General features: G+C 35.7%; 1 protein-coding gene across 2 annotated transcripts in view; it reads right to left on the reverse strand.

Annotated features, from left to right (window-relative positions):
• amrt (TM2 domain-containing protein 2 amaretto) overlaps positions 1-14,819 on the reverse strand; it is a 41,776-nt gene extending 26,957 nt beyond the window's left edge. Inside the window, exons 1-2 of one of the 2 annotated variants that reach the window (XM_090384831.1) lie at positions 14,569-14,819; positions 930-1,017 (exon numbers count right to left, since the gene is read on the reverse strand). In XM_090384831.1, coding sequence (XP_090240957.1) covers positions 930-1,017; positions 14,569-14,714 — 234 coding nt within the window. In that variant the 5' untranslated portion in view covers positions 14,715-14,819. The remainder of the gene's footprint in view (positions 1-929; positions 1,018-14,568) is intronic. The other variant, XM_090384832.1, reaches the window with a different exon arrangement.
• Positions 14,820-17,868: the final 3,049 nt, after the last annotated feature.

Raw genomic sequence — 17,868 nt, forward strand, 5'->3', positions numbered from 1 at the left:
GGAGTGACTGGATGGGTGAAATAGGAAGGTTTTTTTTTTTTTTTTTTGGCTGATGCTCTATAAGCTTGCTTTCTTGCATCATATGCCTAAACTAATGCTAAAAGTCAGTAAATAAGTTCTACTGTTAGGTGTTCAATAAATGACAGTTTAATAAATCTTAACAAAGCATAATTATAGATCTTCAATATAATCCTACTGATTATATCAACAACAACTTGCCATAGTTGGGGAAGATGGCTAACATCATCAAGCACTTTTCATTGTGAGTACTCATGCAGTGTTGGCCACAGCTATACTGAGTTCATTTAGGCTGGAAAATAGCTGCCTCCTCCTCTAAAGAGCCCCCTCAACTTTGGAAATAAAAATCTAGCTGAAGGGTAACAGCTGTCTTTTTTCACAAGACAGAATTGTTATTTCCCCAAATGTTCTATCAAAATGGTATAAACTATGGCATGGCTAATGCCAACTATAGCAATTGCAATTGTGCTTATAACTTCTTACAAATGGATTTTTTTTGAAAAATTTTGTTGGTTCTAATGTATCAAGGCATTCCAGATTAAGGTTTACGAACAGAGGAGTAGACAAACCTCGATCTGGAAAACCTTAAACTATATACAGCCTGGCTATATATAGGCTAAAAAAAAAAAACACAAACTGATGTGTTGTAATTTATAGTATATTAAAACAAAAACAGAAAATATTGAATAACCAGTCAGCAAATATTGGTGAGCAAAGGAACATAAGAGGATTTGATTTTATTTACAAATAAAAAATAAATAAATAAAAAAAAAATTAAAAAGTGGCATCTGTCACATGCCGTACTAGCAATGGAAGGTTAATTCGGGACACTGTAAATACTATAAACACACATATATATATCATTATACAAATGAGTCTGGTTTACAAGCTTGTCTATTCTCTTAGCCTACCTTTGTGCAACCATATCCTAATTCTTCTTTTGCTGTTTCATTTCCTAAGAGATCTAATGGTTCAGCACAGTCAAGAAATTCTAATGGTCTAGTAAAGACAGAAATAAGCACATATAAGTACGTATGTTGTATGTATACACATATTTGCATATAAAAAACAAAAAAAAAAAAAAAATAAGCAAGCAAGCATAGTTATTAGTTGAGGACCAAAAACCAACTCTTCAGCAATAGCGGGCAGTCTGTTTCTCTGAGCAGTGCAGATAAGTTGATGGGATAGCTGATAGATTATTTTCATTGATATACAGGAACTTTGCCAACAGGGATAAGGAGGTAATTATTCTTCACTATAAAGTCACATCTGTAAGGCCACACCTTGTGTATTGCATACCAGCCTGGAAGCTATCTTACGAAGGGCATAGAGGCATTGGAAAGAATGCAGAGAAGAGGAACGAGATTAGTGACAAGAACAAAAGAGCACTCTTACCAAGAAAGACTTCAGTTCTGAAAATTCTAGTATATGAAAATTAGGCAGCTGTGAGGAGATCTGGTTGAGGTATTTAAAGCTTTTAATGGGTTGAGTACGCTAAATGTTGATTGAATTTTCCTGAAATTCTTATTCCTTTTCTTAATTTTATTAATTAATAAACTTATTTTAGTAAAGGCAACCCCAATATAACACAGTATTTCTAAAACACAGTTTCGCTCTAATGCGATTGATAAATTGCGGCAACCTCGCATAACACGGTTTGAGAATTGCTGGAAATCTCACATAACACAGTATTTTAGAGCTTTTGTGCTGGGAAAACCTTGCTATTATGTTAGATGTAATTTTCAACGTTTCCATTCCTTTTTGTGAATCCCTGCTGTTGATTCGCTAGTTGTTATCGCCTTTGTGATATTTTTCTAAAGCACATTTCTGGAAGTCACAACCATAAAACAATAAAAACAATTTGCAATTTCCACTTTATTGGTATTTTCTGTTAGTGTAATCAATTATAAACAGATAGTAAACTGTAAACTTGATCTTCTTGCATTTGCTAAATACCGACAGCTGGAATTCTGTGGGCTTTCATGTTATTATGGTGAAATGTGTTTCCTCTTCCATGAAATATTCAATCATATAAAAAACATAAATAAATTTTCAGAAACTCATTACTCCATATCATGTTTGTTGTAACTTGTGCGTGCCATGTTCTTTGTTATTAATTGCTTATTGTTCTGTTTTAAATTTTACAATAAAAAAAAAAAAAGTCAGTAAACAGAAATATCAATTAGTATGTACATATTACAGTACGTATTAATTAAGCTATGTATGTAAGTGTAAATTTATTTTTATTTTGCTAACTGGAAAATATTCTTCTGATTTTCACGTATCATTTAAAGCAGGGATCCACTGTATTTTGTTGGGAGATCCATGGGTTAGATTCTGTGCTTTTGAACTTGTGCCTGTTTGAGACCATAAAAAATAATTGACTTCAAAGAGTGCAGTTCTAGACTTTTCAAGAGAGAAGAAGGTACAAAAAATTTAGATGCTGCAGAAGAGATTGTGCTTAGCAGCAATGAAGAGGAAAAAAATTAAATGAACGTACAAATAAATATCACAGTTTGTTATCTGACATATAAATATCACAGTTTGTAAGGTAAGACGTTTGTTCAGTTATTACTATTTAAGTTACTACTATTATAAAAATAAAGTTAAAATATTAAGTTATTACTATAAAAATTAAGTTTCCGATGGTGATAAAAAAAAAAAAATGGCACATTTTTGTTAGCTTTTTGAACCTAACTCCTCCTTTTTGTACTGGTTCTTAGTCCCGTATAACACGATTTTGCATTACATGAGATTTTGTAGGAACCAAACTGCAGTGTTATACAAGGGCTACCTGTATTTTAAAAATTTTCAGCTACATTTCCTGTCTAGTCAGTGTTAACAAGAATAAGTATCATATTTCATCCTGACCTCAAAAAAAAGGGCCATTATTAGGCTAAATGCTATTATTAGCCATAAGATGCAAGGAAGCCTGAGGTTTTGCTGCACTGGCCAAAAAAAAAAAAAAAAAAAAATTCCAAGTTACCCAGACAGAGAGAGAGAAAGAAGTAGAAAGGAAATCACCAAGAAAGATTAGAATGATGATATCCAGCTCAGGACTCTGGGTGTGCCAAGCCCAGATGGCATCTTGTGCAGGCAATATACACATAAGGGGGGCAAAAACTTAAACCGAGGAAGACTGGTTGCAGGATATATATATGCAGAAATTTGCTTTTGGCCAGTGAGCAATTGATTGTTGGAAAAAACTTCCATCCAGTGTTGTACAAGTGGCTAGTTTTGAAAAATTTAAGGAAGAATTATATAAATTATTAAAGCGGATGAAAATGTGATGTGGGAAGTTTTTCTTTCTTTTTTGGTTGATGCTGCATAAGCTTGCTTTCTTGCATCACATGCCAATATTAATACTAATACTCATTTCAGGGGTCAGTTACCTATGGCATAGATTATCAAACTGGGGTTCTGCATATTTTTTTTTGTTTGTTTTTTAATGAAAGGGGGGCAGATAACTTAAAAAGAAAAAAGTCTGGGGGTTTCTGAGATATATTAATATTTCAATATGAATTTAGAAACATCCAAAAGTCATAATTGTATATAGCGTTTTAAAAATGAGTTCTGCAGAATCCCTGGGCTCCAAAGAAGGATTTCAAAGGTTCTACTAATTTTTTATAATTTCAAATTTTATTTGCACAGAAGTAATTACTGTTCTTAATTTACTGTTACTTATTACTGTTTTTATTAAAGAAACTAGAATCCTTCTCAAGACTTTGATTTTCCTAGGGGAACTACAGGCAAAAAAAAAAAGTTTGAAAAGTACTGATCTATGGTGAACCTGTGGTAGTTATGTTCCATTTTTTAATTAAATAAATTTAAACCTACATAAAGTTAGTAAAATAACATAATAAATGCTGTTATTCTTGTTAAATGGACAAAAATATTATTTTTTATTATTATTATTACTAGCCATATAGTGCAAGGAAGCCTGAGGCTTATGCTGCACCATCTAAAAAAAAATTTCTGAGTTACCTAGAAGGGAATCAACAATAAACAGAAGAATGATGATATCCAGCTCAGGACCCTGGGTATGCCAAGCCCATACTCACCATATGTGAGCCCCTGGGGTTAATATGAACAATATTTAAAATGACATAACTGGCAACTCTACAGAATGAAGAACCAAATACTCCAGAACATCCAAGAAGAGGTAAGGAGAGACACCATTTATCCATTATGAACTTCCTGTCAGGTTCAACTTCAGAGGATGCACATAAAATAAATCAATCTTTCAGATATGTTATACATTCTCACTATCTAATTAACCTAAAACACTATAGAACAAGTTAGTTAATGTACACTACACATTTCATTTCAGGCATGAATCTTTTTTTTTTTGTTTGATATTTTTTTCTTAAATTAATTGAGTTTTTTATATTTTCTGTAATTAATATAAGTAAAAATCAAATAACTAATTAACTTAATAATTAATTTATTAGTAAATAACCAATCAATTAATAATATATAAAAGTAATCCTTTTCATTTCACTGCACATATCTTATTCATTCAATTTTTTGCAATACTTTAATTATTTCTGTTGGATTTGAATAACATGTTTCAGCTGTGATTATTATAATAAGCAAACATTAATAAGTTAATTTAACTCAGCATACTGCCAGATAAAATTAAAATATTGCCTTGTATATGGATTTTTTTTTCAAAAAATACTAAACTTATAATTACGGTATTAACTCCCAGCATTTACCAGCACACATTCTCAAATATCTTTCGATGAAGTCAAATATTGAAAAATATACTAAATAGTAATCGTGGCATGTGATGCAAAAAAGCAAGCGTATGAGCTTATGTAGCATCAGCCAAAAAAAAAAAAAAAAATTCCACACAACCATTCCCTCTAAATGTTTGTCTAGTTCCTCCTTAAATTTATTTCACCTATCAACTTCCACAACGACAGATGGCAGTTTGTTCCAGCAATTACTTTCATCAACCGGTGAAATACCACCACTTTGCTTATTGGAGGCTTGAAGTGGTGAAACCCATGTTTAGTCTCTAGAGCAAAGTTTCCGGCATCCCCCTCCCCCCATACTTCTCCTTCAACCCATGCTTTTTTAACCCAAGCACGGTACTAAGCACTATAGGTTCTAATACCTCTCATGTTTGGGGTTCACATAAAAAAAAAAAAAATTAACCACACACTGGCTAAAGGCAAATTTCCACTCATATATTCTACAGCTGTCTTTCCTCAATTTGAATTTATATTCCCATAAGGTTCATAATCGGAACAAGCGGAAGAATCCCATCAGAATTCAGCGTGCTCAACCAATTCAAGGCCTTATACACCTCATTCATATCGACTTGCAGGTGCCTAGTCTATAGCCACTGCAGTTTGTGGAATTTAAGCCTCTCTTGGTAAGAGGATCCCTTCATTCCCCTCACCAATCTTGTTGCACTTCTCTGTACACGATCAAGCAAATCTACATCCTTCCTAAAATGAGGCCTCCAGACCTGTACACAGTACTGAAGGTGTGGCCTCACCATTGCCTTACACATAGGGATAATCACCTTTTCCATGCTAGCAAAATTCCTGTATATCACTGACAAAACCCCCATGACCTGCTCTTGCAGCCTGTCTGCATTGTTCAGAAAACTTCACATCTGACTGCACAATTACTCCCAGGGCCTTTTTTATTTTCTACCATCCTAAGTGTAGTACCACACAGTTCCTCTGGGGTTACTTCTACCCATATGCAGTACTTTGCATTTGTCAATATTAAACTTCAGTTGCCACTTCTCAGCCCGTCTTCCCAAATTTTCTAGATCCTGTTGTGGTAGCACACTGCCATTAACAAACCTGCCAACCTTTGTATCATCTGCAAACTTCGACACTAATCCTGATATACCTTCATCAATATCATTGATAAAAATATAAAACAACAATGGACCTAACACCAAACCCTGTGGGACTTCACTAATAACATTAGTCCACGAAGAGCAGCACCCATTAATTACCACCCTCTGTCTTCTCCCACTCAACCATCCTTTTATAGCAACTTACCCTTAATACCATATCTCTCCAATTTGTACAGTAGTCTTCCATGCACAACAATGTAAAAAGCCTGAAATCCAAGTATATGATATCAAAATTATTTTTTGCATCCAGCTCTTTGTAACCACATCATAATATCCAATCAGATTTGTTAGACAAGACTTTCTCTTAACAAATCCATGCTGTGTCTGAATTATTGCTGCAGTCTTGTCTAGATGATCCTGCAATGCAGCTTTAACCAGTGACTCCATTATTTTACCCAAAACAAAAGTTAAACTAACTGGTCTGTAATTACTCTTGTCACCCTTCAATCCCCCTTTGTGAATTCGGGATACATCTGCACATCTCCAGTCCGTGGGGATCTCCTCTGAGTCCAAGGATGCTCTCATAATTATGGCTAAAGGTTTGCTTAGTTCCTTTGCCGTCTCCTTTAATATAACTGGATAGATCCCATTCACCCCAGGTGCCTTTCTTATGTTTAACTTCAACAATTTCTCTTTCACTTTGTTCTCAGTTATTACAAAATCATTAAGCACCCTCCTACAATTTGATAACCTTCTGGCATTTTCAATCCTTAATAACTTCTCATGTGTGAATGTAGATGCAAAATACTCATTCAGTTTGTTTGCTATCTGAGCAGGATCATCAACAGTCAAACCATCGATATCAAGTGTACCAATCTGATTCATCCCCTTCCTTTTAGAGTTTATATAAGTAAAGAAATCCGTGCTGTTTTTCTTAGCATTATTTTCCAAAGATTTCTCTTAATCTGTCTTCGCTTGCCTAACCTCCTTTGTGACTTGATTACAGACTAGCTTATATCTACCATAGGCTAGAGTGTCGCCTGCATTTTTCTTCTCTGCCACAAGTCTCATTAGTTCATTCGACAACCATTTAGGCCTAAACCTTGAAAAATATTTCTTTATAGGTATGAAACGTTTATTAGCTTCCACGGTTAATTCCTTGAATGCTTTCCACTTAGAATTTGCTGTTTGTAACATCCATCAGTTGGTCCCACTGTACAGAATATAAAACTGTCTGAGACTACTATAGTCACCTTTACAGAAGCAAAAAGTTTCCTTTACCCCTGATGGTAATTATATCTTTAAGGAAATCACACATCAGTACACTGTGATCACTGCCACCTAGTGGTTCCTTTATCTGCAAATTCTTAATACACGAATGATCACTGCTGATAACCAGATCAAGAGTATTACCCTCTCTGGTTGCCTCTTGAACATGCTGCTGCAGAAAACAATCATCCAATAAATCCACAAAAGTCTTACTAGTGTGCGAGTGACCAACCCACAAGTTCCAGTCAATATCTGGGAAGTTAAAATCCCCCATATATATACATAAGACATTCTGATTTACTGGCCCACTATTTCCTTGTACACTTGTTCGTTGTACTCATTCGAATTAAAGATTTGAGTAAGTTACAAAAGTTCCAGTTTAAGTTCATTTAATCAGTATATGCTGTTCCTCGTGACATGTTTATTTATCTTTCTTTCTAAAATATATTGCTGTTTTTAGGTTTAGGCTATTTGACATCCGGACTCTTTTATGTCATATTTGGGCACAAATTTTCGAATTTCTTGTTAAAATTGTACATATCAACAGATTTTTCCCTCAGTAGTTATTCTCTGAGTTTTAGTTTAAAAACACCATTACTGCTTCTAAAACAAATGAAATCCGATTTTATTTGAAAAAAATAAAACAAACACAGAAGTTGCATGTGATGTTTGCTGCATGCCCATTGAGCAGTTTGTATCATGTCTCAGTACACTACAACTATTGTTTTATAATTTTTGTCTTCTTCAAATAAAATGGTTCATTCACTCTTCAGAAGTACACTTATGATGCTTTTAAACCAGACTGAAAACAACTTTTCCACCCAGGAAAAAAAAAAAAAAAATGAGGTTGATTGGATAAAATTTTAATTTAGAAATTGTAAATGAACAATTATACTTAGTCCAATTTTAACATCAAATTCAAAAATGTCAGCCAAATATTACAAAAATGTTCAGACAACAAATTTTACAAACTGGAAAAATATGCAAAACAGACCCAGTGCATTTTAATTGAAATACCCTGTACTTAAGTATATCCAGGCAGATGTCTATATGTACTTTCAATATGAATATTTTTTCAGAGGTTCACCAGTCTGTGGACGGGTGGCCTGAGGTTCACAGTCTGACATTACTTATTTCAACTATGCATCCTAATTTTTCCAACTGCTTCTTTTTGTTGTCAGGTTTATTCAATGTTAATTCTGTATTCCTAATTCTATAATGGTATGCAATAATTACAGATTGCTCGGTGCAATCTGTGTTGTGGGTGGTTGATTGCTAGAACAAACTTCCATCTGTCGTTGTGGAAGTTGACAGCTTAAATAAATTCAAGGCTGAACTAGACAAACATTTGGAATGAATGGATGGGTGAAACAGGAATTTTATTTTATTATTTTTTTGGCTGATGCTACATAAGCTTGCTTCCTTGCATCATATGCCTCTACTAATGCTATAGTGTTAAAATAAGATGACAGATTTTGTGGAACTGTTCAAAAAATTCCTTTAGAATTATTTAATGGCTTTAATCAATAATTTTGCAGTACTTTTTACAGTATGGTGATAGTGACAAAAAAAAAAAAAAAAAAAATCATATATCCACAGCTAACGTAGATTCTAAACGAATTTGATCCACTGATTCCAAAAATACCAAAATTAGGTCTCGATCACATCTCCACTGACAGATTAAATTTTAGTAACTTAATGAATAACTTAACCAATTTCAAATACCATACAATAATATGCATGCTATCTTAAAAATCTTTAGGCTCTAAGATTAAAATAACAGTTTAATGGTTATTGAGTTCAAAGAATACAGAAGATTATGCAGCAGTTAATGCCACATGAAAGGAGTGTAAATTTGAAATACAGGAATGAATATTTTAAAATGTAAGAAATGTATTCATTGGGAGTTAAGACCGTGCGAATCAGCATGAAAATTGTTTATGGTAAGGAAATGTTGCGTGCTTTATGGTTTGGGAGAAAATTATTTTAAAATATGACATAATTAGTTGGAAATATAGGACATTAATTAGACATTGAAGAGGGATAATAGTGTCACCTTATGAATATATTCTAATGAAGATATAACTACTTGTGCAAATCTAATGAATAATATATATCCATTTATATACATAGACAACCTCTGGAAACCAGGCAAAAACCAGTTGTAATCAGCCTTCTGCACTAAGCAGGGCTCTGCTATAGTCACCTTTCCTCTTCAAGAGGATCTCGTGGGATGCATGATGATTAAAGCCAGCCCCTTTCAAAATTGGCCATGTGGTAGGCAATGGCATACCACCACATCATGCCACAGAGACCACAACAAAACCAACTCCAAAAGCTGCTGTTAAAGGAAGACCCTGCAACCAGATGGAAGGATGGGATCAGTGAACTTTTGGGTGTGACATTTTGTGATGCTGCTCATACAGTACATGATCAATGCAGTTGAAGGAATTTGTTGGTGGCCACAGCAGCTCCTCAGGGAACTAGGTGACCGGAAGATCTTAAAAATGAATCTTCTTCATTTTAAAATACTTTAAAATGATGGGGATTCTCATTATCTGAGGATAACTGGTTCCAGAAAATTCCAATTAAAATGAGGACCAAAGTTTTGTAACGTGTATTGTTTACTTGTGTATTGTTAACGTGTATTGTTTACTTGAAAAATGAGACAATTTTATTAAACATTTTTTATTATACGTCGAACAACATAAGATCAAGTAAAGTTTATTGAAGTTACACTATTTTTCAGCTTTACAAATAAAGAATGAATCCAGAGTTTTGTATTTTTTAGGTAAAATTGTGTCATAGCATTTAGTTATGTTTTTAACTTCGCGCTTAACTTTTGCTGATGATCGTGAAGATGGTCATTCTCACAAAAATATTCAAGTGCTTGGTCAATTTTCTCAAGGCCTTCCTTTAATTCTCAAATTCTTGTAACTGTGGGGACTTGGATACCAGCCCCCCCCCCCCATACATACATACTATTTATTTAGAAATGTTTGCCACTCAAGATAGTATTCTTCATAGTCCACTTTGCTTCCCCTCTTAAGGAACCTGCAGTAAATTCCCATCATGGCAGTATCCCAAGAAACCTTGCTACTGCTTTTTCATAATGGAAATGTCCTAATGAAAACATTCCCTTTGATTATCATTTATGACTGCCAAATTCTAAGGGGAGGGGGAAATATACATGGACCAAAGAAAATGAATTTAAAGACACTTGACAGCCTATATCTTTGTAACATTGCAGTAAATTTGACACCAGAGATTCATAATTATCTTGTTTCCTCCTTCCAAGAAATCCATGCATAACTGCTTTAAACATCTGCCAAGCTGCTAATTCAGTATACTGTAGTTTGTTTCAAATGTATCACCATTGAAGAGTTTCTTTATTTGAGGCCCAATGAAAATTCCTCCTTTCAGTTTTGGATCTGTTAAATTGGGAAACACTTCCTTCTTTAACCAGAGCCTTAACAAACTTCTTCATTAATCCAAGCTTTATATGAAAAGGTGGAAGAACCTTTTTAGATTCTACCAGTGGAACATAATTTTGATCACTTCTCGCCCTTTTCCCACTACTGCACAATATGTTTTTGTGTTGTATGACTATCCACAAACATACTGTGCAGCGCTGGGCATGTTTTTCTGTTTCATGACTATATTTGCAAAACGCACAAGCAAACTAGTAAGTAATCCAATTAACTGAAAATCACCACATGCATTCCAAGTAACATCACAGTTCTTTATTTCACTCAGAAACTTACTTCAATATGTTTCTTTCAAGCCAAGGAAATGAAGTATAGGAATGGATGGGAAAACATTTTCATTGTGAAGCAAAACCAAACTTAATTTTGAGGCATCAATAAATATACACCATTCATTACATTGCAATTGCATTCAATGCCAAGATGGTTTTGAAGACCACTAATATCTTTAAAGAAACATATTTAATTTTCCATAAAGAAACATTTTAAAAACACTTTGTGATGTTTTTGATATATTATAGTTTTAGTTCCGGCTTCAAGTAACTTCCACTTTTGTAACCTGGAATAAGCAGTTCTGCTTGCTCATTAGATAAGTTTAAATCACAAACTAAGTCATTCAACTCATTGCTTAATTAAGTGAGGGGCATCATGATTTTCTGGGTGGTAGTCCAAAACTATTGAAATGGATGTCCAGCAAAGTCTACAGGGTACATGAGAATCCTTGATATATTCAACACTCTTTATTCCATGATTTTGGGGTACCTGGTGTCAGCACGTTTTTGTTATGCAGAATAGGCCTTATTTCAGAGTATATATTAGGATATTTGAAGCTGTGCCTGCTTTTTTCTGGATATCCCTGACATTTTTATTATGCAGAAATAGCAATCATATATGTGATTGTGCAGTTCTTGCTACATCACAGAAACAACAAAAGGCATACTTTTAGCTTTTCCAGTTAGCTACATCCTCAGATGTGATGCAGGTAATACAGCACATATGTGCAGCCCAAGTTTGCTCCTGATCACCAATATTACAAAGAATATGCATGTTTAGTAATGCTATAATTTCTGTTTGCAAAACAAGCCTCTCAGTTTTTGTTATAAACCATCCACACATGTAGCAGAAATTGTCAGGGTGATTCAGACATTTCCTTTGCTTCTGCTTACATATTTTAATAAACCAAAGCTAAGCAAAACACAGATTTTTTGTTTTTGTTTAGGAGAATTAGCAACTAAGGCCATACTGCTCCGGAATAAGCGGTGGTCATTCCCTGACCTTTCCGCATCCTCCGTATTTGGTGGTGACGGGCTCGAACCCCGGTCTAATCAAGAAGCATGTGCTATGCACTGCTGCTCCTTCCCACCTGGTTACGGAGGAGCCCCACACAGATGGAATAAACAATATGCAATAGATATGCAGATAAACGGTCACATTAAAACAATCTTTCCATTAACCCCAGGCGCTCACATCTGGTGAGTATGGGCTTGGCACACCCAGGTTTCTGAGCTGGATATCAACATTCTTCTCTTTTATGGTGATTCCTTTTCTCTTCAGACTCTCTCTCTCTCTCAGGGTAACTCAGAAATTTTTTTTTTAGCTGGTGCAGCTTAAGCCTCAAGCATAATTACTGAAAGAGGGAACAGTTAAAAAGTTGAACATTTTAACTGTCCCAATATTACTACCATCTATGAGCAGAAGCAAACATTACTATTTGAAGGTAATACAATAGATGAATATCTTATCTAAATTGTTGTAAGGAATACATATCTCACTACATTGTATCCTTAAATTGTAGTAAGATATACATATTACGGATAAACACAAAAATTTCTACATATGCGGCTGCATATGTAGAAATTTTAAGACTTTGGAAACCTATGCATCAAAATTGACTGCAAATAGTAGTAGTAGTAGCAGCAGTGGCATTTGATGCAAGAAAGCAAGTGTATGAGCTTATGCAGCATCAGCCAAAAAAAAAAAAAAAACACACCATTCCCTCCAAATGCCTGTCCAGTTCCTCCTTAAATTTATTCAACCTATCAACTTCCACAATGACAGATGGAAGTTTGTTCCAGCAATTAACCACCCGCTGGCTAAAGCCAAATTTCCGCACATCTAATCTACATCTGTCTTTTCTTAATTTGAATTTATGCCCCCTTAGGTTCGTAATCTGAACAAGTGGAAGGATCCCATCAGAATTCAGTGTGCTCAACCCATTCAAGGCCTTATAGACCTCAATCAGATCACCGCGCAGGTGCCTAGTCTCCAGCCACTGCAATTTGCAGTGGCTGGAGAGTGGCCTCTCTTGGTAAGAGGATCCCTTCATTCCCCTCACCAATCTTGTTGCCCTTCTCTGTACATGGTCCAGTAAATCTACATCCTTCCTAATATGAGGCCTCCAGACCTCAAGGCGTGGCCTGACCATTGCCTTATACAGAGGGATAATCACCTTTTCCCAGCTAGCAAAATTCCTATATATCATTGACAAAACCCCATGACCTGCCCTGGCAGCCTGTCTGCATTGCTCAGAAAACTTCATATCTGACTGCACAATTACTCCCAGGTCTTTTTCATTTTCTATCACCTTAAGTGTAGTACCACACAGTTGGTACGTTTCTCTGGGGTTACTTCTACCCATATGCAGTACTTCGCATTTGTCAAGGTTAAACTTCAGTTGCCACTTCTTAGCCCATCTGCCCAAATTATCTAGATCCTGTTGCAGTAGCACACTGCCATTACTGTCATTAACAACCCTGCCAACCTTTGTATCATCTGAAAACTTTGACATTAAACCTGATATACCTTCATCAATATCATTGATAAATATACAAAACAACAGTGGACCTAACACCGAACCCTGTGGGACACCACTAATAACATTAGTCCCCGAAGAGCAGCACCCATTGATTACCACCCTCTGTCTTCTCCCACTTAACCATCCTTTTATCCATTGTTGCAACTTACCCTTAATACCATTCTGCTCCAATTTGTACAATAGTCATACATTCCCAACAGTGTCAAAAGCTTTCCTGAAATCCAAATATATGATATCAGAATTATTTTTTGCATCCAGTTCCTTTGTAACCACATCATAATATTCTATCAAATTTGTCAGACAAGACTTTCCCTTAACAAACCCATGCTGTGTCTGAATTATTGCTGCAGTCTTGTCTAGATGATCCTGCAATGCATCTTTAACCAGTGACTCCATTATTTTACCCGGAACAGAAGTTAAACTAACTGGTCTGTAATTACTCGTGTCACCCTTTGATCCCCCTCTGTGAATTGGGGATACATTTGCACATCTCCAGTCTGTGGGAAACTCCCCTGAGTCCAGGGATGCTCTCATAATTATGGCTACGGGTTTGCTTAATTGCTTTGCCACCTCCTTTAATATAACAAGATAGATCCCATCCACCCCAAATGCTTTTCTTATGTTTAACTTCAACAATTTCTCCTCTACTTTGCTTTCAGTTATTACAAAATCATTAAGTATCCTGCTACAATTTGATAACCTTCTGCCATTTTCAAACCTTAATAATTCCTCATGTGTGAATGTAGATGCAAAATACTCATTCAGTTTGTTTGCTATCTGAGCAGGATCATCAACAGTCGAACCATCGATGTCAAATAGCTGATATATTAATGGGAATAATACAAATAATAACTTAATTCACTGCAGTAAATTTGGTGCAACTTTAGTTTATGGAAAGGGTAAATTATGCGATAAGTATTGTCAGGATCGGTAAGTTTCCTGGAGAAGGTACCTTATATACAAACTTCAAATAGCATTACTAAATGAAATTATGAAACAACATTTTTAGAAAGAATAAGTTAATGGGGAACTGCTATTTTTAAATTACTGATACGTAATCATAACGAATAAACCATAATAAAAGCTCGAGAAGAATGTTCGAGATATTATCTGACTATAAGTACTATAAATTGTAATAACTGCTACCGTGCCCTTACAAGTTCTTACAAGGAATTAAAGGAGAATGCGGCTGATAGCGGCATTCCTCGGCTGAACACTGATCGTTCTGACCATTTTGACAATCAGTTAAACAGATTATAGTGACACACAACACAATGAAAAACCAACCACAACATGTAGACATTTTATGATACGAAGCACTGCCATACGGCAAGATCCAGAAACTGAAGGGCAACAATATTAAATTCTGTTCTTGCCTTCAAAACAATGCTGCATATACTGCAGAACGCAACTTTTTAAAATGATTTTTACTTGTCTGTGGCGTTCGAACAATAATTTTCGATTAAGGGATATGCAGTGTTTCACCAGTTTATTCATGTCCACTGAAAAAACTTAAAAACTACATCGTAGAACTTTCGCAGTGAGCAGAGCGGATGCAACTGCCGTCTTCCCTATACAGTAATAAATTGAGGAAAAATAATTTGAAAAAAAAAAAAAAAAAAAAGCAGCGGATTTGGAAAAACTGTTTCATAGCCACTAATTCATTTTGCCAATTTTTTAAACATGGTAATATGGAAAACATATTCCTTGTCCCAATTCTTCGACTTATTTTTCCAGCTCCCCCCCGATTCCTTTCGGCATTCTGTGGGAAGACGTCTGAGTTCGAATACCATTGAGACGGTAAGAATTTTCAATGGATTGCATTTTCATCTTCTTCTTTTAACCCCAATTGTCAATCAGCATAGGGCGAAGCTGCATATTATATGTCCCGACAACAAGGTTTTTACATTAAAATCAGGCAAAGAAACTGTACAATAGCATTACCATTAGCAAGGGCACAAGATGCAAGAAACCAAACTTATATAGCATCAGCCAAAAAAAAAAAAAAAAAAAAAAAAACCCAAACACACATACACCCTTCTCATTTCACCCATCCACTGGCTCCAAATTTGTCTCGTTCTGCCTTGAATCTGTTTAAGCTATCAACTTCTACAACGACAGATGGCAGTTTGTTCCTGCAATCAACCACCCGCTGGCTAAAGGCAAACTTCCTCACATCTAACCTACAACTGCAAACTTCCTCACATCTAACCTACACATCTAACCTAAACTGTCTTTCCTCAATTTGAATTGATGCCTTCTCAGGCGATTATTCTGAGCAAGGGAAAGGATCCCATCAGCATTGATCATTCTCAAACCATTCAAGGCTTTATACACCTCAATTACATCACCTCGAAGGTGCATAGTCTCCAGACACTGTAATTTGCAAAACTTCTTTCTTCGTAAAACCTTTCTTCGTAAGAGCAACCCTTTGTTCGATTCTCTAATCTTGTTGCCCTTCTCTGTACTCGTACCAACACCTCTACATCCTTCTTAAAATGAGGCCTCCAGACCTGTATACAGTACTCAAGGTGTGGCCTGATCATTGCCTTATACAAGGGGATAATCACTCCCTTATCCCTGCTAGAAAAATTCCTGTATATCATTGACAAGACACTATGAGCTACTCTTGCAGACCGTCTTCACTGCTCAAAAAACTTCATATCTGCCTGCACAATTACCCCCAAATGCTTTTCACTCTCTACCACTGTCAGTGTAGTACCACACAGTTGATACGTCACTCTGGGGTTACTGCTTCCCATATGTAGTACTTTACATTTGTCAATGTTAAACTTCAGATGCCACCTCTCAGCCCATCTGCTCAAATTTTCTATATCCTGTTGCAGCAACGTACTGTCATTAGTGTCATTAACAACCCAGCCGACCTTCGTATCGTCTGAAAACTTGGACATTAAGCCTGATATACCGTCATCAATATCATTAATGAATACAGAAAACAACAATCAACCCAACACTGAACCCTGAGGAACTTCACTAATAACATTAGTCCACAATGAGCAGTGTCAATTGTTTACCACTCTCTGTCTTCTCCCCCTCAAATATCCCTTTATTCATAGCAGCAATTTGCTTCCAATGCAATACTATTCCAATTTGTGCAGCAGTCTTCCATGTGCACCAGTATCAAAGGCCTTTCTAAGATCCAAATATATGATGTCAAAGTTATTCTTTGCATCCAGTTCCTTTGTGACTACATCATAGCATCCCTTAACAAACCCATGCTGTGTCCGAGCTATAACTGAAGTCTTGTCTAGATGATCTTGCAATGCTTCTTTAACCAGTGCCTCCATTAATTTCCCTGTAACAGAATTTAAACTAACAAGTCTTAGTTAACCAATACAGTTAAACTAACTTTGTCTCCCTTTGATCCTACTTTGTGAATTGGGGTCACATTTGCACATCTCCAGTCCATGGGTACCTCCCCTGAGCCCAAGGAAGCTATCATAATTATGGCTAAGGGTGTGCTTATTTCCTCTGCAGCTTACTTTAATATAACTGGATAGATTCCTTCCACCGAGATGCCTTTCTTATGTTTATCTTCAACAATTTCTCAACCACTTTACTCTCAGTTATTAAAAGATTATCTAGCTTACTGACAGAGTTTAATACACCTCTGGCATTCCCCCCCCCCCTGAATAACTCCTCATGTGTGAATGTAGATAAAAAATATTCATTTAGTTTGTTAGCTATCTGAGCAGAATCATCAACAGTTGAACCACCGATATGAAGTGGACCAATATGATTCATCCCCTTGCTTATAGAGTTTACATAAGTAAAGAACTCTTTGCTGTTTTTCTTTGCATTCTTTGCCAAAGATTTCTCGTAATCTGCCTTTGTCTGCCTAACCTCCTTTGTGACTTGGTTACTGACCAGCTTCTATTTATCATAGGCTTCTGTGTCACCTGTTAATTTATATGTATCCCATGCATTTTTCTTCTCTGCCACATGTCTAATTAGTTCAATTGACATCCACTTAGGCCTAAATCTTGAACAATATTTCTTCTTTGTATGAAAATCAATCCTAGTAGCTTCCAAGATTATTTCCTCCAAGATTATGTTGCCAACAGCAAATTCAAAATGGGAAGCATTTTGAATTTGCTGTTAGCAACATCATCAGTTGGTCCCACCGTATAGAATTTAAATACTGTCTCAGACCACCGTAGTCACCTTTACGAAAGCAAAAATTATTCCCTTTACCGCTGATGGTAGTTACCTCTTTGAGTAAATCCCACTTCAGCACACTGTGATCACTGCCACCTAATGGGTCCTTTATCTGCAGATTCATAATGCATGAAGAATCACTACTGATAATCAGATCAAGAGTATTACTCAATCTAGTTGCCTCCCGAACATGCTGCTGTAGAAAACAATCATCCAATAAATCCACAACAACTTTGCTAGTGTGTGAGTGACAAACCCACAAATTCCAGTCAATCTCT

This window comes from Mastigoproctus giganteus, chromosome 11, assembly GCF_048544385.1.
Source record: "Mastigoproctus giganteus isolate SK-2022 chromosome 11, ASM4854438v1, whole genome shotgun sequence".
NCBI lineage: Eukaryota > Metazoa > Arthropoda > Arachnida > Uropygi > Thelyphonidae > Mastigoproctus > Mastigoproctus giganteus.